The 23,710-nt window shown below is 40.6% G+C and overlaps 1 protein-coding gene and 1 pseudogene across 1 annotated transcript; both read right to left on the minus strand.

Moving 5' to 3' along the window:
• Nucleotides 1–15,796: 15,796 nt before the first annotated feature.
• Nucleotides 15,797–18,072, minus strand: FIBIN (fin bud initiation factor homolog). The gene has a single exon (XM_066364155.1). The coding sequence runs from the start codon at nucleotides 17,613–17,615 to the stop codon at nucleotides 16,980–16,982; it is 636 nt and encodes a 211-aa protein (XP_066220252.1). The 5' UTR covers nucleotides 17,616–18,072; the 3' UTR covers nucleotides 15,797–16,979.
• A 1,661-nt stretch (nucleotides 18,073–19,733) lies between these two features.
• LOC136390314 (U6 spliceosomal RNA) lies at nucleotides 19,734–19,834 on the minus strand (annotated as a pseudogene).
• Between the last annotated feature and the right edge of the window lie 3,876 nt (nucleotides 19,835–23,710).

A 23,710-nucleotide genomic window follows, 5' to 3' on the forward strand; every position in this document is an offset into this window, starting at 1 on the left:
AGGTTTGATTGGTCAAAGATAGGCAAAATTACATGAAAGAGACAGAGTACTGTTCAGGCCAGTGAGACAGAACTGAAACCTGATTAAAGGCATTACCTTATCTAGAGAAAGAATGTGCCATTCAGAAGGGATGCTGGCCAGCAAAGGAGAAGCAGAGAGACAAGCCAGAGAAGGGAGTGCCCTTATTAGATGGTGTAAACATCTGTTTCTCACAGGCAGATGCGTCCTTATCCTGGAAGCAAGCACACTGGTGTCATGAAACATACCAATCGCCAAAGTTGACTTGGGAGATCTGCTTTTTGGCTTATCAAGGTACTTTCAGAAAAATTGGCTTCTACATGGCTTATCTATAGGGGGAGAGAATGTGCAGCAGAAGGAGATTGTCTAACAATCCTATTTCTTTGGTTGTATACCTTGATTTATCTCTACAAATCAGCACATATTTTCATCCCAAATTTTATCAACTCTGGTAAACTACTAAGGCCAAATTGCTAATAATGTATTTGTGAGAAGTGGGTTGCAAGGAAGAGAAGGTAACTGAAGCTAGACTGACTGCAAGGGATTAAAGCATGAAAGTGTCTTGATAATAAATTGTTTTATGCTCAGTATAATGTCTTATAATTTTCAGAGCATTTTTACTTTTACTGTCTCATTTGACTATTTTTTAAGGGAAGCAAAGATTTCAAAACCCACTTGATAGTAGGGATACTAGTGTAAAGCCAGCAGCGGCGGCCTCGGTCACAGCCACCTGGCCGGTAGAGGTTCCCATTTAATTCAGACAGATCATAATCAAACAACGGAGCCAAGAAATGGTGGGCCATTTTCCTTTATTCTAGATTTGTACCAGACGAGTAAAAACAAACACACGGGGCACCAAAACCCACTCACATGTTCTCCTGTTCCACAACCAGGAGAATCTTTCCAGTTTTTCCTAGAATCAAAGGCTCCCACCTTTGTCCCCCTTCATCTTCCCGCCATCTTGCTCCCTGCCTCCTCTGCAACCAGGTGGCCTCTCTCTCTTGCAACAACATGGTCTCCTCCCGTCTCTGCAACAATATGGTCTCCTCCTCCCCAAAATGACCTCCTAGATCCTCCTTTTAAAACTTTTCCCTGGGAAAACCTCTCCTCCTGCACACATTAGCATAACCAAGTCCCTTCCCAATCAGGAAGGTAATTAATATTATCACCTGGGCAATGGCCATTCACGTGGGCAGCGCCATCATTAACAAAGTGCGCATAAAAATTAAAGTTTACAAACTTATTTGCCCAACAACTAGCATGTGATGTACAGGTGGGAAGTATTTCTTCTACCATCTTAGTGTTTCTCCGTGGTCTACACTCTACAATTTCTTCAGCATTGTGCTGATCACAATTGGGTTGCAAATGGTGAGTGAGAATGTTCTGGCCCTCAAAGAGCAGGCAGTGCTACAAAGCGGTACACTTACATAACTTATTTTGTATTTAAACTTTAAGAGGGCTCAATACGGCCATTCACTAATCCAATCTAAGCATTATAAAACCAACATTTATAAAATAATGACAGCACAAGAAAAAAACTAGTATTATTTAATTCTAGAACAACCTCCCATATATATGTTACACACACATCAAAATTGACATCAACTCCATTGTTGCCTAATTGTTTTCCTTTTTATTCTTTTCTCTTTCTGATCTTCATTTTCTTTCCTTTATTTGTTGGCTTTAGAAGAAGGCTCTTGGCTGCTCCCTTACCAAATCACTCACAGCCTTGGAACAAACAGCAAGTCTACAGCACCCTGGCTCTGGGGTCACTCAACTTTGGATCTCCTCTGCTTTCCTTTTTCCCAGCAAGATCTTTCCATGTTTCTTGCTGACTGTCTCTTTTAAAAACTTTTTCTTTTTCTTTCTCTGTGTAAAGTGATTTCCAAATGAACTCCATGCTTAGGAAACACAACAGTCTTTTAAAGTTGTCCTTACATTTAGAAAGAGGTATTTCTTCACATTGATGAGAAAGAAAAATTTTCCCTTTAATGTTGACTTATGGCAGAGGCATGGAACAGATTGCACATCCTATTTTTTTTGAGTAATTTAAAACATGTTATTGAATTTATTGCGATGTCACTGGTTAATGAAATAATACTGGTTTCAGGTGCACATTTCTATAGTACATCATCTGTATATTGCATTGTGGGTTCACTGCCCCCAGCCAAGTCTCCCTCTGTTATCATCTATCCCCTTCTACCCTCCTCCAATTCTACCCTGAGATCTGCTGGGTTCCCTCCCCTTACCTGCTTAATTACTTAATAGCTTGGTCCTCAGAAGGTTGCTCTAAAAACATTTTGAAAAATACCTTAATCTCTGAATCACAGAAAATTTAAAATAATAATGTCACTTTTAAGAAAATGGTTAATTGAATAGTAACTAGAAAGAAAATATTCCTTCTCTTGCTTGACTTCTGAACATAACATATAGAAATTATTATTATGTTTTTAATCAAGAAAAGTCTTCTCTTCCCTGACTTTCCTCACCAGGTCTAATCCCCCTATTACAAACTGTTATAGAAATATTTACTTTTTTTTTTCTCTCAGTTATCTCATCTCATATAGTTGCAACCATTCATTCACTGAATCAACAAATAGGTATTGAGCATTCTGTTATATGTCAGGCAATGTTCTAGGCTTAAAGGTTATAGCAGGAAACTGTACAAACAAGGTACCTGCCCCTAGAAATATTCTGCTGTTGGGTGAGACAGAAGACAGAAAACTAAGATTTGGAAAGGCGGAAAAAAGACATAAGGCCTCTATTAGCCTATGATGTCCCTTTAAATGAATTAGAATAAGGCGTCCCTCTGGGGAGATGAATAAAGAAGAAACAAACCAAAAACAATATTCTCCATCTGTATGGATGCTTCCCCTTGGGTTGGTGAACAGACTGCAACCTGTATGTGAAGAAAACGAAGCCCCTTGTTCCAGGCTGATACAATCCTGGCCCAGGGAATGAGGCTAATATTGCTTTGATGGATGGTACATACTTCTCAGGAGTGAAGGATGACTTTGAGAGGGTATTTGAGTATGAGCAATTGCAGGGAAACATAAATAAAGGTTATTTTTGAGTTCTTCATTTTCAATTCAAGAGCTTCTTTTTCTTATAAGCAATGGTACTTCAGCTTGAGGTTTTATACCTACAATTCTTTATTTTAGGATCTGTCAATTCTACCCTGAGATCTGCTGGGTTTACAGTGATGACTAGCAAGCATCCAACAGTGATTATTTTTCCTTCATTTAAACCACCAAGTGAAAAATGAAAGCACCAATCAACCAGATGTTTTGTCTACATCATGCCAAATTATTAGTTAGACTAAATCAACACTTTTCATCTCCTTTAATTGTCTTGCTAAAGTGTAGGAGGATCTCTAATCAACAGAAAGGCCAAAACTACAGCTGTTTGTCTGTTAAAATCAAGGAGATAAATTTAGCCAGTTGACAAATGTTTTCACTTTTCAACCAGATGTTGGAGCATTATAACTATAATAATATATAAAATGTATGACTGTGCATCGGATTGCCCCAGCTCTTTAGTATCTGTATGATCTAATAGGTTAAACAAACTTTTGTAATACAAATCTTCCTAAAATTCTATTTTCTTCATGCTTTGAATCCTATAATACACTCATGACCTTGGGGAAGAATCTTAGCCTAATATTCAATATACTCAACTGAACTACTATTTCCCTCTTATCCCACTCCTTGAGTTTCACATATTCTAGGCCAGGGTTTTGCAACCTTGGCACTATTAACATTGTGGGTCAGATAATTCTTTGTCATGGGGGCTGTCCTCTGCACTGGAGGAATGCTTAATAACATCCCTGGTCTCTACCTCTTTCTTTTCATGTCGTACTCCATCTCTTGATTCATGTGGCTGTTCCACTTTGATAACCTCTTTGTTGGGAAGTGGGGTGAATAATGTCAGTGCAGTTATTTCCTTTCTACTAAGAGCCAGGAGGCAGATAGGAGGAGAAGAGGCCAAACAGGCAAGGGGAAAAGGAACAGTATGGACTTATTTTGATCCCATCATCTTAATGGGACAAAGACTACTTATAATATGTCACTTTACACATTATGAAATAGTCTACTACCCATCCAAGATCATACATCAAGCTGGAGTCTCTCATTCAGTGCTCCTCAAAATCCTATGAAATAAGGATTATTATATCCATTTTACAGAGAAGAAAGCTGAAGCCCAAGAAGTGTCAGTCATTTGCTACAGAGAGCCTAGCCCTAGATAACAAAGGGAGCAGTCATGATTCAGTGCCAGGTGGGCTGTGTTCAAGAGTTCTAATACTATTTCAAAGGGTATAATGACTCAGGAGACGTTATTCTTGAGGCGCTTTGCTTTGGTTTCATCTTTCTGTTATTCAAAGATGGATCACCTGAGAGGAAAAAGCCAAATGGATTCCCATTTTCCCTGCGAGTTTCTATTCCAGGGTTTTCATTCCCCTTTAATGACTTTCTCAGGCCTTCCTCTTGAGAGTGAGACTTCTAGGGCTGAGCTCAGCCCAAACATGAAACTTTTGGGAAAGAGTTAGGAAAGTCTGTTCAGCTGTTTTTGTAGAGAGAGAGAGAGAGAGAGAAAAAATAGATATAAAGTACCTTTTCTCCTAGTCCGCAAAATAACTTAGTGTTTAGATTTTCAAATTCACACGTTGCCAGAACTTTATGAGAAAGTCCAGAATTAGTTGCAAATGAACTTGAATGGAAGATTCTCCCCTCCTGTTCCCTTACTGAGCAGAGCAGTGGTTGTGAAGGAGACTTCCATCCAATGGTTGGTGAACTTGTGATGGAATGGGCTGCTGATGCCTGCCCAGAATGCTGGTCAGCCATGGAAGCTTTTGGTTCTCAATTGGGTTTTCTCTATTCATTCTTTCTTTGACCCTCTCCCCCATAAATTCTTTTCTGGGTTTGCTAATCAATTGATAAAACTCACTAATTAGTGCTGAGTCGAGCACTCAACCAGGGGTTCATTCATTCTTCCATTCAAATATATTCATTGAATTCCTGCACAGTGCTAGATGTGGTGCTTGAAATTTTAGGTACATTATTTATTTACCTCAACAACCCTAGGAGTATATGTGATCATCACCAATATACATAAAAGTTACCCAACATATGGTCAGAATATGTTAACTGCCCTTGAACATTAATATTGGGAGTGTAAAACTAAAATTCACCCTAAAGATCTGTCTGTTTGCAAAGCCCATGCTATTCACCACTGTAAATCATTGCTTCTTGCAGTCGAATACAGCTGGGAGAACTTTTCTCTGCTTATTGTTTATGTTACAGAAGGAAGGATTGGAAGAACTGGGGACATGGAGACTGGCCAAAGAAACTGTCAGGTCTTTGATTAAGTTGAAGTGGAAAAGGGATAGATGAGATTATGGAGCCCTGACCAGTGGAAGCAACATGGTGAGAGATTTCACTTCAACTTTCCAACAAATGAGTTCACTCCCCTCAAGTGAAGGGAGAGCCCCACAATTTGAGTGACTTTACTAGGGAAGATTCAGGCAGGTATTGAACAGGTGAATAGGATGAGCTTGGCCCTCTGGGTGGAGATTCTGTGACTCCCTAGCTTTCAAGTCATGAATTTCTATGACTCAGAAGAAGTTTCTTCAGCTGTTTAGACCTCAGATTCCCCATTTCGGAAGTTTACTTCTAACTTTATTGTTCTCAGACTGTGTAGCTCTCAGAGCCAAATAATATGTAGGGATGTAATTAAAAGTAGTTTTATTGGCCCTGGTCAGTTGGCTCAGTGGTAGAGCGTTGGCCTGGTGTGCAGGAGTCCAGGGTTTGATTCCCGGCCAGGGCACACAGGAGAAGCGCCCATCTGCTTCTCTACCCCTCCCCCTCTCCTTCCTCTCTGTCTCTCTTCCTCTCCTGCAGCCAGTGCTCCATTGGAGCAAGGATGGCCCGGGTGCTGAGGATGGCTCTGTGGCCTCTGCCTCAGGTGCTAGAATGGCTTTGATGGCAACAGAGCAATGCCCCAGATGGGTGGAACATCACCCCCTGGTGGGCGTGCCGGGTGGATCCCGGTCTGGAGCATGCAGGAGTCTGTCTGACTGCCTCCCCATTTCTAACTTCAGAGAAATACAAAAAAAAAAAAAAAGTAGTTTTATTACTACTTTGGCCTGATGGACTTTAACATAATGTTGATATTTTGGGTTTCATGCTCAGGTTGGCTAGCTTAATCTTGGAAACTTAAGCCTGGAGTCAAGGTCTTCTTTGTTAATTCTCTCTCTCTCTCTCTCTCTCTCTCTCTCTCTAGTTGAACCCAAAGTTTGCCTTATTTAGCTCCCTCGGTCACTGAGGAATTATGTTCTCCAAATATTTCTGATCTCCTGATTTAAAAATTTGGCCCTTCCAGAATTAGCATTCTATTAGGTGATGGGATGGGCCAGATTGGGAGAGAATGGTAGCCAGAGATGGGACTGTGACAAGGATGGAAATCAGCAGAAAAGCAACAGGGAAGAACAAGCACAGCTAACATTCCAGAAAGTTAGGTGAACAATTTCCAAGTAACCCTTGCAAGGGAGTGTTGCAAGAATCACCTATGTTAAATATGTATTGTGTGCTGTGTTAAATATGTATGACCCGCTCAGAATAGTGTGCTGGCCACAGAATAAGTAGCATGAAAATGTTGTCATTTTTTTCCTGATTATTATTATGATCCTATAAATCTAGTAGAACGATTGTATATAGTTGGCACTTAGTAAATATTTGTGGTATGAACAGAAACGTGAATGAACAGCTCCTTTGAAAAATTGTTTTTGAACAGTAATTGAGGAGCAAAGTGGCGGCTGCACAGTTGGTTAATGGTAAGATTTTTACGGAGGAAACAGGAGAGCCCTGTCAACTCTGACATCCCGTTAACATTATGTTGTTATTTTAACTGTCGGTCCAGATTTTTCACTACTCTTCCTTTTCATGATGAAACTCTTGGAAATTTAGAGGGTCTATGGAAAATGTGATTATGGGATAAGTATTTATCATTAAGAGGGCCTTTGCCAACTTCTAAGCCTGAATGAGTTTTTGTTTGAGCCAAACAGTTAAAAATTGTTCTATTTCTGAAGTTTCCCAAGTGAACAAAATGCCTCTAATTAGAAAAAAAAATATTGCTTATTCATTCCTTATATGTATCGCTAAGGATATGCATGTACTAGTAGTGTTCACTGGGCCGAACCGTCTGCTTTTCTGCTGAAGAGGAAGCAGAGCCAAGTCTTTTCTGGGCATATGTTACAGGGATCACGGTGCCCTATCCTGAGCCTTTGGCTAACTGACCCTACGCCTCTTTCCTTGCATCCTAGGTTGAGGCTGTACGGAGCGAAACAGGCTAACTAGAGAATTACCAAACTGTTTCTCACTTTGGGATAGCTGCAAAGCTCCATGACAGTGTCCCTAGGTACTATCAGTGATGCCTACTTCCATCCGAGCTGAAACTGGGCTTGGATCAGTCCAGTCTACCAGCACTGGGAAGCTCGTGACCAAAAGACCATAAAGAACTTCCAGGCAGTTGAGGACATCAAATCCTACCTTGAGAGTCTGGGGTTATATAAAGAGGCCCATGCTGTCACCCTAAGGCTTTCCATATTGAGATCACCACAAATGGTGTCTCTGGCCTTTAGTCTTACAGGCCTGAAAATCCAACTTTTCCAGGGTACTCAGGTCCAACTATGTATTCAGTGCTCAGTGAATATTAGAAAGCATTATTCCTATATTTTCTCACTCAGTAGGCCAAGTGCCAAGTTTCAAGAGTTCTCTCACTGTAACCACGTAGATACTGAAATTCCTGAGTTTCTTTCACGGATGCCATCTCCATGCTCAAGGCATAAAGCAAAGGCATGGTTAACATTTGGGAAAAGAGGGTAAACAAGTTTTCTAATTGTTAATTTCTGCTGCAATATCCACTCTTTTGGCCCAAATAAGGAGGAATGTTGCAGGATAAACACATTCATAGGAACTTCTCTTATATGAATGGAAACAAATGTGTCTTCGGCTTCTGAGGTGCCTTTCTATAATGGGGAGGTTGACACTGGTTCGTAGACATAGATAGGATGTCTCAGTCTTATTTGAAACCCATCTTTTCATTTCAACCTAAGCACACACATGGTATCCCTTCTTAAGGGAAGGTCTTCAATGAGATACACATGGGTGGATGGCGTGAGAATAGTGGCACTGACTTCTTCTTGGTGTTCGATGGCGTGAGAATAGCGGCACTGACTTCTTCTTGGTGTTAGATGGCGTGAGAATAGCGGCACTGACTTCTTCTTGGTGTTCGATGGCGTGAGAATAGCGGCACTGACTTCTTCTTGGGGTTCGATGGCGTGAGAATAGCGGCACTGACTTCTTCTTGGTGTTAGATGGCGTGAGAATAGCGGCACTGACTTCTTCTTGGGGTTCGATGGCGTGAGAATAGCGGCACTGACTTCTTCTTGGGGTTAGATGGCGTGAGAATAGCGGCACTGACTTCTTCTTGGTGTTATGGTAAGTCCTCTCCGTGCACGCTATGTCATAATTTCCACTGTGCAGTGGAGGAAACTGAGGCTCCAAGTGTTACACAGTTTGCTTAGGTTCTGCAGTTAATAAGTTGCAGAGGCATGATGTGAATTCTGCTTCTACTTCCTCTGCTCCTAACAGCAAGAGAGAGAGAGAGAGAGAGAGAGAGAGAGAGAGAGAGAGAGAGAGAGAGAGAGAGAGAGAGAGAGAGAGAGAGAGAGAGAGCCAAGCAAGAAAGAGGAGAGAAAGAGCTTGGTTAAGGCAAGAGGGAGGGGGAAACCAGGGCAGGAGAAAACTGACATTTGAAGGGTGGACAAACAACTACCTCAGAGCAAAGCGCACCTGCTAGGTTTGCTGCTCTTTATAATTTAATCCATAGTAGACTCTTGTGGAAAATGTTAGTGGTTTGACTCAATGGGACTGTCAGCAAAGCATACATTCAAAAAGTTGAAGGAAGCACCCATGTTTGCTTCATCTTGGAATGAGAACTGTGCAAAGATCAAAGCAAGAGAAGACGTTCAGGAAACACATTTCCTTAACTGCATGCAGAAGGAAACTTTTCACAACTGGAAAATGCGAGCCATTACTGCCAACACCGGAGCATGGAGGCTTTACCTCATTAATCATAGCTGTCAGGTTTCTTTCTGTAAACAGCAAGCTGTTGACATACAAAATATCTTCTGTTTTTTCATGGAAAAACAAGAAAAGGAGGTGGTGAAATGTACAAGTCGTCGAAGTATTGCTTGTTAGTGTCAAACAGGATGTTCTGTGACCTTACCGAATACAAGGCAATGCAAAATTTTGAAGTCATTGTTTCCAAGAGAAAAGTTTTTATATTTAGAGTTAGTTTATCTACTGAAAGCTCCTATGAAGAAAAACAGAGTAAATAGAAATGCAATGATGGGGCTAAAGATCATTAATAAGGGAAGATTTTTAAACTTTCTGAGGATTACAATGATTTTTCTGTGCTAGTCAATCATGTGAGGCATTCTTGTTGTTTAGTGTAAATCTCCACCTTCACAGGTCTGTCCATCCCAGCCCATCAAGTAGGGTAGACAGAGCTTGGGCTGGTGGGTGAGAGGTGGGGCGTTAAGTCAGAGGGGTCAGCTGGGGTCAGGAGAGCAGCCAAATCTGATTTGTCAATATCTAGCTCCCTTGGTGGGAAAGAAGGTAGGCAGAAATCTGAGGAAGGCTCCACACTCACAAATCTGAAGGGGAAGGAAATGAAGTGGAAACAAGAATTAAAGAAATGGATCAATGCACAATGTTCGGAAGAAGGGCACTCATTATTTTGGGACAAAAAGCAACAAGGGGACACATTAATAAGAATCAAGGTCAGTTCCTGCTGCCCTGCCGGATCTCTCAATTGGTTACCATCATCCTAAAGCAGGGGTCGGGAACCTTTTTGGCTGAGAGAGCCATGAACGCCACATATTTTAAAATGTAATTCCGTGAGAGACATACAATGACCTATGTATGTTATGCATTATCCAATAAAAATTTGGTGTTGTCCTGGAGGACAGGTGTGATTGGCTCCAGCCACCTGCAACCATGAACATGAGCGGTAGGAAATGAATGGATTGTAATACATGAGAATGTTTTATATTTTTAACGTTATTATTATTTTTATTAAAGATTTGTCTGTGAGCCAGATGCAGCCATCAAAAGAGCTACATCTGGCTCGTGAGCCATAGGTTCCCAACTCCTGTCCTAAAGTGTATAGGTTGCTGGTTTGATCCCCAGTCAGGTCACATACAGGAACAGATCGATGTTTCTGCCTTTGTCTTTCTCTCTCCCTTCCTCTCTGTTTCTCAAATCAATAAAATAAACATTAAAAAAAAAAGACGGTTTCTGCTGTGTTCACCACTACTACCTTAAACCAAGCCTCTGTCATCTCTCATCGGTGTGACCTAGTAGCCACTTAGCCCCGTGGCCTTCCTGCTTCCCCTCTTGCAGCCCCACTCTCGGAGTGTGTAACTCATATCACATCCCTCCTCTCTGTACATGCCCAGGGCATTGAAATTAGAACATTATTCGAATGGAAATTAGATAATTAAAATTTAAGTAATATCTAAATATTATTTATTAATATCCAAATATATTGATTAAGCAATATCCAAATGTATTGTATACTCTCCTTAGACATCCAGGGCATTGAAATTGGAATAATATCCAAATTTCTCATGAGGGCCATCTAGTTTCTATAATAGCTGGTCCCAGTTCTCTCTAACTTCAAGCTCTTTAATTTCTTCTCTGATTTATTGTACAATAGTTACACTGGCTTCCCGCCCCCACCCCCTCTCCCCGCTTTGTGAGAACATCAATTTGTCTCTGCTTGAAGGATTTTTCTTCTTGCTGTTTTTTCTTTTTTTTTCTCCGAGAACACTCTTTCTCCTAATTTTAAGATTCTCGGCTTTTTATTCAAGATTTAAGGCTCAGTTCAAAAATGTCCTACTTACTCAGGGAAGGCTTCCTTAGCCATTTTATCTAAAATAGTATGTATCACGGCTTAACATTCTATTATATATATTTTAGTTTATTTGTTATCTCTTCCTCCATTAGAATGGTCTTAATGAATTCATTAAATATTCACATTCAAATATAAGATTAAGGGGGTCATGGATTTTTTTTCTGAACTCTGTATCATGGAGCAGTGCCTGATACATAGTAGGCATTTAATTACTATTTTTTGAATGGATGAATAAATAAACGAGTGACAAGCAGACCTGCAAGGAAAGTGATGCCTGGATAAGAAATCTTTATATCTGGATTTAGTCCTGACTAACTTTTCTAGTTGTAAATGTTAGACTGCAGTCTTCAAATAGTGAGTACCATAAGCTGTCCTGACAGCTCAGTGTCTATAAAGATATATTATGATCATATGTGCTAATACGTGTGAAAGTGCTTGGAAAATATAATATTTAGCAAAAAGCCAGTTGCTCTTGGGCAAAAAATCAGCCTAACACATGCAGGTGTGAGAAATTTATACTTCACCCAACATATAATAAAGCAGAGAAAAAAGTTCTTTGAGAGAAATTGAGTTTGAATTTTTCCAATTCAGAGAACCATATAAGAAAAATATTCATTTCACAGGCCATTTATTATAAATCCTAGAATAGGAAGGGTGTAAGGAAATATGTCTGGTCTCCTGCCTTCAGAAAGGAAAAGCCTTCTCAGGGGTTACAGGGACAGGACAAAAGCCAGACTGCCGCTTTTGACTTGATTCTTGTCTAGCTGTGGGACCTTGGGTAAGGCACCGAACCTCTGTGCCTCAGTTTCCTCATCCAAAAAGTTCAGAAAATATGACATCTATTTAAAATATAATCCTGGGAAGAATATATAAAATAATGTACAGAAAAGACTTTGAACATGCCTGTTCAATAAATATCAACTATTATTATCTTCATTTTGCAAGAAAATGACTGAATTTTAGAACATTTAAGGATCTTTTTCAATGTTGCATAGCTGATATGTGGGGGAGGGGCAAGATCTAGAACCCAGAACTTCTGCTCTGGTTAGATTTAAGCATTTAAAAGAAATACTTAAGCAAGTAAGCATATTTAACACCTAAAATAGACAGTGGGTCCAAAACAATGTACTATTGTAATCTTTTTTCTAAAGAATAAAATATGTACACAGATATGTATGAAAAGTACTGAAAGAATATACTCCAGAATGGAAGTAGTTTGTGTATGGAGGGGGCTTTGAGGATATGAACAATTTTCTTTTCTTTGCATTTTGCTGTTTGCCATGTTATTAGAATTTAGCAGGTATGGATTATATAACCAGAAAAAATATTATTTCAGAGGCAAAAACAACAATAATAACATCAGCAATGACATGCTATATCTCTTGAATGTATGATTACAGAAATCCTTATTTATATTATTTACAATGCTTTACATTTTCCAGACAATTTAGACTCTCACTGAGCTTCCATAGAGCTTTGTCCTTGTGGCAATCCCCCATGCTTCCAGACTCTAATTCTGTGGGGTTTTTTTGTTTTTGTTTTTTACAGAGACAGAGAGAGAGTCAGAGAGAGGGACAGATAGGGACAGACAGACAGGAACGGAGAGAGATGAGAAGCATCAATCATTTTTGTTGCGACACCTTAGTTGTTCATTGATTGCTTTCTCATATGTGCCTTGACCGTGGGCTTCAGCAGACAGAGTAACCCCTTGCTCGAGCCAGCAACCTTGGGTCCAAGCTGGTGAGCTTTTTGCTCAAAGCAGATGAACCTGCACTCAAGCCGGCAACCTCGGGGTCTCGAACCTGGGTCTTCTGCATCCCAGTCCGATGCTCTATCCACAGCGCCACCTCCTGGTCAGGCTAATTCTGTATTTATGTGTCAATTTCTTTGCATGTGTATAGACTATTTCTCTCTGGGGTATCTCATATGGTGGATCTTTAAACATGTTTGGTGAATGGCAGAGCCATTAGGATTCTGACTCAGAAAATAATATTCCTAAAAATCACCCCAATTCCAAAATTACAAAGATGATTCTCATTCTCTCTACTAATGAATTATTGCTATGCATTTGTTTTTATTTCTAACCAAGACTTAAGTTGTTTTTTTTTACATTAACACATTTATAAACCATTTAGCATTTATATTTTATACCCAAGTACTCCTTATTAAGAAGACTTTAATAATCATTCTCCAAAAACTACCCTAAGGAAATCTGACCATACTACCCTTTAATAGGTTGATTTCATATTTTTAAGTGATTTTGATTTTCATGGACATTTTTATTACTTGTTAAAATAGTTTATAATCTAAGTTTCAGGCTTTTCTCAGAAAGTTTTGAGCCTGTTTCCTTAGCAGAGTTATAAACGGGAGTTTAAAAGGCAATGAAAAATATGTGCACCATGGGATAGCTTCTTGGGGCCACCATCCTTAACACACCTACACCTGCCGGCTTCTGCAGGCTCCTATGAGCGTTGTTGCAGAGGCTAACACAGCCTGGTGCTTTTCATCAACAGACTCTACATAAACAGGTAGCGATCTTGAAATTAGAAATGCTTCAAAGTAGGCATATGGAAGTTTTCACCTGGTGAGATTGGGAGCATAAGGATTAATGGTATTAAATAATGAATCATACCGGAGAAATATCACTGAGGAATTCCATAAACAGAAGAACCACTCCGCTTCTGACTGACAGCAGTCAGATGTCTCCAGTGTCGTCGGAGGTGGGCTGACTGGCTGCAAGGGGACAGCATTTGGTGTGGACAGCTGGCAGCCCCATGGCCCTTCTACTCTATACATTCTTCTTCTTCTGTTTTTTTTCTATATACTATTAGATAACCTTTAATTTAAATTGTGAGAACATAGTGAAGTACAAAAGACAACACACAGTTTTAACCTTGAGAAAACTACCTAGGATTTCTGAGCCTAAGGTATAAAAATAATGATAATAATAATAATAACAATAATAACAAGTGACATTTATGGAGGCTTTACTCTCTGTCAGATACTATTCTAATCATTTGGCAGATACTAATCCCTTTTGTAAAATGCCTCCCTGACCCAGCTTATTGTTAAGACTAAGGAAAATAACTCAATACAGGGCCTGACCAATAATATGAGTTTTCAGAAATGTTAGCTATATTGTTGTTATAAATAATAATAATAATAATTGCACCTTTCTCCAACTAAAACTCTAAAAAGCTTTACAATTTTTTTAGTTAGATGAGGTCCCAAGGCTTTGTCCTATCTCATAATTACCTACAACCTAATTCAGTGCCTGACATACAAACTGATTGACAAATATTTATAAAAATAACAAATATCCTAAATTGTATGGATGTTCTCATCAGTAGAATTAGCAGAGAATAAAGTACATAGTTTTCATCAGATTCTCAAAGTATTTCATGGGCTAAAAAACCACTACTTTGAAAAAGAATTTGTCATTGTATGAGTAACGAATTCTTAATAAGAATAACCGGGAAGCAGGATGGAAAGTTTTGAGTGGCGCTGGTTCCCCACCTGGAAGTCCCCGTTTGCCCTCTGGGGCCATTGACAAGAGATGTTGTGGGATTACTGGCTGTTCATCTAGACTTGAATGGATGATTCACTATCAGATCATTTCATTCTGGTTTTGTAGGAATTGTAGAATGTTAGCACTGGCGAGGACCTCATCCATGATCGATTTCAGTGTTTTCAAATGAGTAGCAGCTGTGGCACCCTCTCCTCCCTGTACTCCTGAAAGACTCTCTAACTGGGGACAGCACTCTTCACATCTGTGTCTTTCAAATCGTCCTTCACGTAGTACGGTATGCAATCATTACCAATTGATTCAAATCAGCATGTGTGAGGAAACCAGTTTTCCATCCATAGCACATATCTGATATCCTTCTATTTCAGCTGGGAAAATCTAGGAGATGACATCGAATATGTCCATGGATTAGACTTGAGCACTGTGGAATGAGGATATGAAATCTTTGATACAGGAAAGGTTGTGACTACAAATCACAATCATTTAAGTACCAAACACCATCTCCTTTGTTTCTGCTGTTATTTTTCCCCTCATCTTTCATAGAAAAAATAAGAAAATGCTTTTAAACAATCATTTACTTTCTTACCACACACCAATATAGAGGTAGTTAAAAGCAAGCTCTGGGTGATGAAATTACAAATGATAAGATTAAGTATTATTCCATATATATATATATTTTATTTTAAACAATCAGCTAGCTATCCAAAGGCTCAGGCCTCAGGCCACTCTGCTAGTCTATCAGTGTTCTTGAAAAGAGCAGTGTGGAAAAGTTCTGTACTTAAATCTAAGACACCTGGAGCTATTACAACAGCTGAAGAGCAGTCATTTCCTGGGCCTCAGTTTCCCCTATGGTACGACAAGGACATTGGACAATTTGTAGGAAAAGAAAACTAGATTCCTTGTGTATAGAAGAGAAAAGAATGCCTCATTGTTGAAAAGTAGATTAAGAATATTTATTGTTGTGTGTGTGTGTGTGTACATGTGATAAGAAAACAGACTTAAATGAGGATGAGAATAGGCCAGGGAAAGACATGGAATAAAGCACTTTTTTAACTTTTTAAACCATTAACTATTAATAAATAACATAGACTTGGCTTCTGAGTTACTAAGCATCACTGTAGTCCCTAAAACTTTGAGTGGAACTGTCCCTCTGAGTTATGAGGGCATATACGGTATGAGTCCTGACATAGAGTTTGCCAGTTGATTCTACGGAGGGAAATGGAAAAAAAAATGGAATTTTTAGGCAGGTCAGCAGAGATCAAGTTCTGGTATGGCCTAGACTTTTTGTTTTTCTTTTGAAGATTGTAAGGATGGCCAGGGAAAGGAGGATTGCCAAATATGTAGCTATCCCTCTGCCTTTAATATATGCTTTTAAGTAAACTGGCTTAAATCCCATCCTTTCTTTTCCTTTGGCATTGGCCCCTCTTTGCAATATGATAGTTAGAGATAGAAATTAGAAAATAAGCCAGTATTATCCGAGAACATATTTATTGTCTGAATAATAAAACTTGGTTAAGGAATTAGTAGAATTCGCCCTACCTGAAGTACAAGTTTCCCATAAGCAAACAGAAGCAAAACCCCCAAACAAGAAATAATACACTGTTAACCTAAATCATAGGCATATGGGGGTGTGTTCAAACAATCAATTTACTTCTTTGTAATGGACCGTAGCACTGATGACCCAGACATATAATGAGAGATGTAGCAAATCAACATATCGACTTGTGTGCACAACCACCACAAAGCTTAGACTTCTTAAATGCGGTCGCTTTAATTTACACACACCCACAGAGGCACTTCAGACATCTCCTTGCAAAGGATGATTTGCATATAGTTTCCAGCCAATACTCTTACAAACTCCCCCTGCCCCCCCCCCCCCCCCCCCCCGCTCCAAAGAAAACCCTAAAAACAAAACCTTACAGATCATGGTAATAAATAAGAGAGAAAAGTTGAAGAAGAAACAGGCAATGTTCATCTGCCGGCAGGCAGGCAGTGTTGCACCTCGGCCCTCATCTGAAAAACAAGCAAATTTGACAGCTTTCAGGGCCGGGAGAGGAGGCTGAATGCCAAAAGGAGCTACGCACTCTGCTTTCTGGGTCTCTCCACAAAATCTCCAGGATGGGGAGCTCAACATTGCATTAACTTGTGTCCTTTTAGATGTGGCTGGAACAGGTGTCTCTGCAGAGTTAGTTATTAAGCCCTTAAGAAAGTTGGGAGGCATGGCTTGAAGCTGTTCTTTTCAAGTGACAAATCGACAGCATTCACATAAATAATGTACAAAACAAAACCACTCCACTCCCACTTCTTTCCCTTTACAGAGGACTTCAGATCATTCTCCAAGTGCAAATCTGGATATAAAAAATAATCACCGTAAGGGAAATGCTAGCCCTGTCTTCTGTTCCCCACCCTCCTCAGCAGAGCAGGTTCGGTACCCTCTCCTGGCTGGGTGCCCCATCACCTACACTTTCAGATAATCGTTTTTCAGCCGACCTAGTCGGGTTCCGTGGCTCCTGATGGTGAGGGCCAGCAGCTCGTATCTGTCCCTGAGCCCCGCAGAGATGGCGAGGGTTTCCTTCAGCAGGGACTTGGTGTGGACCAGCATCCCCAAGAAGTCCTCGTTGAGCCTGCTCTCCTGCCGGCTGTCCTGCTCCTGGCCCTGCTTGAACTTGCTTTCCAGCTCAGCGAGGGCCTTGTCCGAGTTGGAGTAAGCATCCCCGATCTGGTGGGACTCCCGGCGCAAGTACTTCCCGTAGCTCTCTTCCCCGTCCAGGTCATAGGAGATGCTCTTACTGATGCCCTCCAGGACCCGCCCAGCGTCCTCCACCTGGCGGCCCAGCACCGTGAACTGCTCGCGCAGGGTGAGGCTCAGCAGACGGCTGGCCTGGCTCCCCTCCCCTTGCGAGCAACGCCGGTGGTCACTCACCCTGAAGAGCAGCTGGCACTTCTCCGGGTCATCGTTCTCCTCATAGTCCCCATCGGGCACGAAGTAGTGGTGCAGTGTCCCATTGGACATCTCCGGGTAGAGAGGGCCATCGAAGTAGCCCTGACACAGGTGACAGAAGAATCCCATCCAGAGGAACTTCAGGAACACCATCCTGGATACTCAGGATGACAGGGGACCCCTGGAGAAGACTTTTCGCCCAGGCACAAGGGAGGGGGTCCCCCTTGAGAGTCAGCACCTCCCTGAGACGGCGTCAGCCTCAGTCCCAGCCGGCTTGCTGCACCCTGGCCCCCACTCCTCAGCAGGCTTCATGTGGCACCAGAACCTGGGTAGCAAGGTCAGCAGCGCAGGATGCACCAGGCTCTGTGCTCCTGGGCTACGTGCTGGGGCTGGGCGGCTGCAACTCAGCAGGCTCCTTCCCGGAGGGATCCCAGGACTTGGGCAGGACGCTGGCTCTGTTGCTTGGAGCCCCAGCTCACTCTCCGGAGTTTCCCCTTGCTGCTGGGAGATGGAGCCTGCAGCTGGAGAGAAAGGCTGGCTCTTGCCCTCTGGTACTATTTCAACTCCTGGACTGGGTGGGAATGCGGAGCTTTTCCTTTGGCTAATGATATCCTGAGGATCTCTCTGCTCTCAAATTACAGCTGGTTTCGTCACTTGGAAGCCAGGGAACAAGTTTGGAAAGAAACCTCTCACCAGGTCTCTGTTATTAAAGGTACAGGGTCTCTTTTTCAAGATTGGAAGGGAGACCTTAAAATGTAGAATTTGAGTTGAAGGAGAAAATGAGGACAGGGTAAGAATTCCCACAACAGAAAGTCTGCTTTGCTCTTAATGTACTGGGAAGAAGAAGGGTGATTACCCTGGAGAAATGACATTTCACATTTTTAATAAGGATCAGTTAGATTGGATTCGATGAGTACGACTCTCATTAAATGTTTTGAAGGCAAATTTGAAGTATAAGAAGTGGCTGTTTGATTTGAACATGGTTAATTAAAATTGATACTAAAAATACTTTGATGCAATAGGAAATAGAAAACTGATTAATGCATGGTTGCAAGTATATATAAAAATAAAAAGCTAAAATGGAACTATGCCAGGTTAATAAGTAAAAGGACAACTGAGGTAATTGTTCAGTTTTGTGAAAAACCATCCATGCTAAGCTTCTGCATTATATCTTTAACTTGACACCTTTATAGGTGTTACCTCTTTTAGGATACTTATACGTTTTTGAAGAATATAAGGCTGGTACTATTTTCCCATTTTCCAGGTGGTGAAATAAAGGGACATTATGTTAAGCAAATTGTTTATAGTCACAAAGTTATATTGTAGTTAAGATTGTAGTTGAGCCAACATTTATTAAGTCACAGGGTCTGTTAATTCAATTTAGGGGGAAAAAGTATTTTTTTTTAACTCGGCCATTATAGTTTTTGATATATTAATTGATCAGCAAATAACCATCCTTCAGAGTGTCTCACTTATTCAACAAATGTTTACTGAGCACTTCCTATATACCACAGTCTATTAGAGTATTGCAAATAGAGCAATGAACAAAAATAGAGACAAATCCCTGCCCTCCTGGAGCTTAGGTCCTGGGAAATAGAGAGAGGATTAAATTGATATAAATAAGACACATAGCATGTTGGGTAGCAGTGGGGTTGTGGAGAGAAGGCAGGAAACGGAGAAGAAAGCAAGAAGCAGCATTTTATTTCCCTGGTTATTTTCTCTTTCTGACTTCAAAAATAACTGAAACACTCATATGATTTGCCCGTGTTTAGACTTCTTTCCCTCTCCAAGTCTTAGGGGTCTGGTGCCATTCAGAGTCACAGTGCCATGCCACTTGGGGATCGCCACATTTATTACTCTCACTTTCACTAACAGGAAGCCAGAATCCTGGGTAGACATGAGAGGTCTGGTTAAGTAACTGGATATTTTGTTAATGTGCTGTCACATGCATAGATTTTTGAGACATGTTGACTGCACATTTTTTTCAATGTTAACTAATTAATTTCCCAATAACATAAAATATGGTTCATATGTATTTTTATATGCATTATCCGCATTTTACAGATAAACAAATTGACAGGTTGAATAACATAGCTAAGACAGAGTAAATTAGAGTTTCAAACTCAGGTGGTTTGACTCCTTATTCCATGTTCAAAATAATTGTGCTATATTGAACCAGATTAATCATTAACCATATGGTAACCTGCAGCCTTTATGAGAACCTGAAACAAATTTTTATGTCTTCTTTGTCCAATAACAGGCATTATATTGAAAAATATGGAAGGCTTAATGAACTTGCATGCCATCCTTGCACAGGGGACACATTAATCTTCTCTGTATCATTTTAGTATATGGGCTGCTGAATTGAGCACTTGACTGCACACTTTAATTCTTATCCACATATTTGGCACGACTAAAACCCAGACCACATGTGTTTTCTCACTGTCGATGCTCACTGAAGACTAGGGTTTACTTTCACAGTGCAGGTGTGCCCTGCTATCCGAAAGTACAGTGTTGTGGGAAGCCTTTCGTGAACCAAAATGGCAGAAAGCAATGGCTGTTAATTTGTAAAGGAAAAATTTGGGGCCATTCCCAGACCCAAAATATAACCTACCAAATCATACCCAATAACACATAAACCTTAAACTAACATTAATATACAGTAAAAGCAGGAACAATGTGTTTCACAGCCTGTATAGAGTAGAATAAGGTATATACAGTGTGCACAATGCCTCTTTAACTGGCTCAATGCAAAGCCAGCACTGAACACTATTTTCACTTTTTGCCTTTTTTTTTTTTTGTTTTTGGTAAAAGCAAAACTATTCTTTGGATTTCTTTTGCTTAGCAAAAACAGGAACAATGTCAGTCTTTTGTAAAAGTGAAGTGGTGCAGGGTGAACTTTTGTAAAGTAGGGCATGCATATATTCCAGTAGAAAACTACAACCTTCTCTGGTTGAGAAATTGAACTGTCGGACTTCACAACTGCACCATTTCTTTCCATGGGATAATCACAGATGACAACAGATGGACTTAAACTGGCTGCTCGGCAAAGAAGGGAAGAGAACTTTCTTCTAATTCACTTCATTTCCTGCACAACCCCTCCCTGACTCGCTCACCAGTTCTATTAAGTACACCTGCGTTAAGCACTTACTGCTGCTGGTCCCCTACTGCATGCAGGCTGCAGAGTTAAGCAATCTATAGATACAAAGATGTGCAAAAAGAAGTTTCAGTCTACAGAGAGCTGGCTCGCTGGTTGGACACATGTGTATATACACACACATAATCAGATTAAGAATGCTAAGAGTGTTTACTTTTTCCTGCAGTTACCTCATCTAAAAACACGAACCCCATGTTTTGGTGCAAGTAACTGAAAGTCCAATTCAATCAGATTAAAGGCAAAAGGAATTCATTGACTTGCCCAAAATCTACGACTAGATTTTCAGCCTATGGCTGGTCCAGAATCTAGTTTTTCTGCCACCATGTTTTGGTTCTACTTCCTCAGCCTATATTCCTTGTTGGGCAGTCTCTTTCATCAGTGTTTCTGAGGTGGCTATCAGTGTCCTCCAGAATGACACACTTCCTTGTTCCTGTATGGCAGGAATGACAGGGTAGATTTCTTGGTAGCTCAAAGGCAGGCCCTACAACTCAGCTTTGGTGGCCACAGTTGGCCTGGTTTCAATCATTAATCCATCCTCGAACCAGGTTGATTGTAGTCAGAGGTTTGGAATATGCGACTGGGCTCAATAAAGGCCCCATTCTGCATGCAAACTGCATGGCTGGGATACTCAGGGTCCTGTTTAGAAAGGGAACAGTATGAGAATAGATTCTGGGGAAGTACCTACATATGCTCCCTGTACCCCATGGCTTTGTCTTCATTAACTGCTTCTGAGAGATACTGACACCCATTGGTTGTTTGATGCTAGTAAGTATTTAACAAGTGGATCTATGGGGAAAAAGAAGCCAAAAACAAAACAACATGAAAAAAAGTTCTTTTGTAGTAATTTCTGATTTCCATGTTGTAAATACTCTCACCACCGCTGATGCCACCGAATATGGAATGCGGGACATGTGCAATGGTACACCTGTATAGAGCATTTCCATCATACAGTGCAGATGATTCCAAGAGTATAGAAAATAGTAAAATGTAGTAAAATAATAAGAAGTGATGCTCTGGCCTGTTGACTCAGCAGTAGAGTGTCAGACTGGCATGTGGAAGTCCCAGGTTCAATTCCCCACCAGGGCACACAGGAGAAGCGACCATCTGCTTCTCCACCTCTCTCCCCTTCCCTTTCTCTTTCTCTCTCTTCCCTTCCCGCAGCCATGGCTCATATGGTTTGAACAAGTTGGCCCTGAGCGCTGAGGATGGCTCCATGGCTTCGCCTCGGTCGCTGAAATAGCTTGTTCCAAGCAATGGAGCAGCAGCCCCAGACAGGCAGAGCATCTCCTGGTAGGTGCCTTGCTGAGTGGATCCCATTCAGGGCACATGTGGGAGTTTGTCTCTCTGCCTCCTTGCCTTCCTGCCTGTCATTTAATTTTAAAGAGGGAAAAGGAAAAGAAGTGATGAGTTTCACAAATATAACTTCTTTATTTTAATTGATTTAATTTTATGTTTAAACAACAATTTTTAATAATGACTGTGTTTAACAAACTGACTTGCAAAATTCCTGAAAACCTAACAATTGGCTCTAGGCACCAGCATGATATAGCCTTTTGTACTAAACATTTCATCTTGTACACTTTAAAAAGGTATCTATTTGCAGGTTCCTCATATGGGTTTAACTTCACCTTGGTCTGCTCTACTAGAGTCAGAATTAAGGTGTGTTTCTGAGGGTCAGACTAAAATAAATGGAGCCAGAGGAACTATACAAGCACAGATATATGACAGGACTTTGAAGAGTAAAGAGAAGAAGCACCCTCTGCTGATAGAAACAACAGATGAGTCTAGGGCTAAAAACTAGAGACAGAGTCCAAGGGCAGAAACTGGGTAAGCATAAGAATAAAGGAGGACCTTGGGAACAGTGGCTGAGTTGTGTACGAAGGAGGTGAGCTCGGTTGCCCAGTGCCAGCTCTGCAGTCCTTGCCAGGCAGTGCTAGCAGGGTTGGCTAGCTTAAAACTACCTTACCTGTTATACTTGTCCATGCGCTTTAAAATCTTGTTCCTTTGGTTCAGTTACCACAGGAACCTCTCACTCCTAACATCCCCCTAAATCTGTCAGAAAGAATCCATGGATCATGGCAGAAAAGAAAAAAGAACAAAGAGGGTTAACCTGGACCAGAGTAGGGCCCTGGGGGGGGGGGGGAGGAAAAGAAAAAAAGGAAAAGATGAAGAGAAGGACAATATTTAGCACATTGGAGATTATTTTTTATTAATGAACAGGTAATCAGTAGCATTTATTGAACAGCCATTGTTTACATAGGGTGGGAAGGAAGAGAGAGAGAAAGAGATATAAATGAGAAAGAAAGGAAAGAGGGAAGTAGGGAAAGAAATAAGGTAACAAGCAAGGAAGAAGAGATGGAAGGAAGAAAAGAAGAAAGTGGAATAAATTTTGATTATCTAGTCTGCTATTTATTTGTCAGATTGACTTAGTGAAGTGGTTATTATTATTTGCTATAGGAATATTGGTTAGGGTCAGAGGAGAAACAATTAACAAGAGCAATTACAAAGTTCTCATTAGCTATAGGCAATAAAACATACCTATGAAAATATTCGAATGCTTACAAGGAAATAACTGTACTGTGGGAAGTGTGTAATCAGTTCTCCCAATCTTTCTCTGTTAGAAGAAGCTATGATACTCTGTGGTAGCAAATATCACTAAAATGCTCACACCAAATTCAAGTCTACTGCAAGCCACGCTGTTTCAGGAACTCTCCTTCATACCTTAACTGCAATGTCATTTCCTCTCCTGTCTTAACTTCAATGTCATTTCTTCCAAAAGCGACTCCTTGATTTTGATTTTTAATACTTCCTCCCTGTCGTTGCACTTTATATCACTCTGTTCTTTTCCTCAGGACACTTCCTACTATTTATAATTGTACTTTGATTTAAGTATTTGTTTGTTTTAGGTTTGTCTCCACAGCTTGAATTATACACTACGTGAAGCTAGAAGCTGTGTTCCCATCTATCACCCCGCTGTCTGGATCAAAGAAGGTCCTTAAGGAATATTTGGCAGCACCCTTGGTTAAGTCGGTCACTTCCTGTTTAGTGTCTCATCAAGATGATTTTGTAGTTAGTGCTCAGTGGTACAAAT

This window comes from Saccopteryx leptura, chromosome 1 (genome assembly GCF_036850995.1).
Source record: "Saccopteryx leptura isolate mSacLep1 chromosome 1, mSacLep1_pri_phased_curated, whole genome shotgun sequence".
Classification (NCBI taxonomy): Eukaryota; Metazoa; Chordata; class Mammalia; order Chiroptera; family Emballonuridae; genus Saccopteryx; species Saccopteryx leptura.

What these genes read in the sequence shown, in the direction of transcription:
- FIBIN (XM_066364155.1), bottom strand. Translation starts at nt 17,615, where the DNA reads ATGGTGTTCCTGAAGTTCCTCTGGATGGGATTCTTCTGTCACCTGTGT.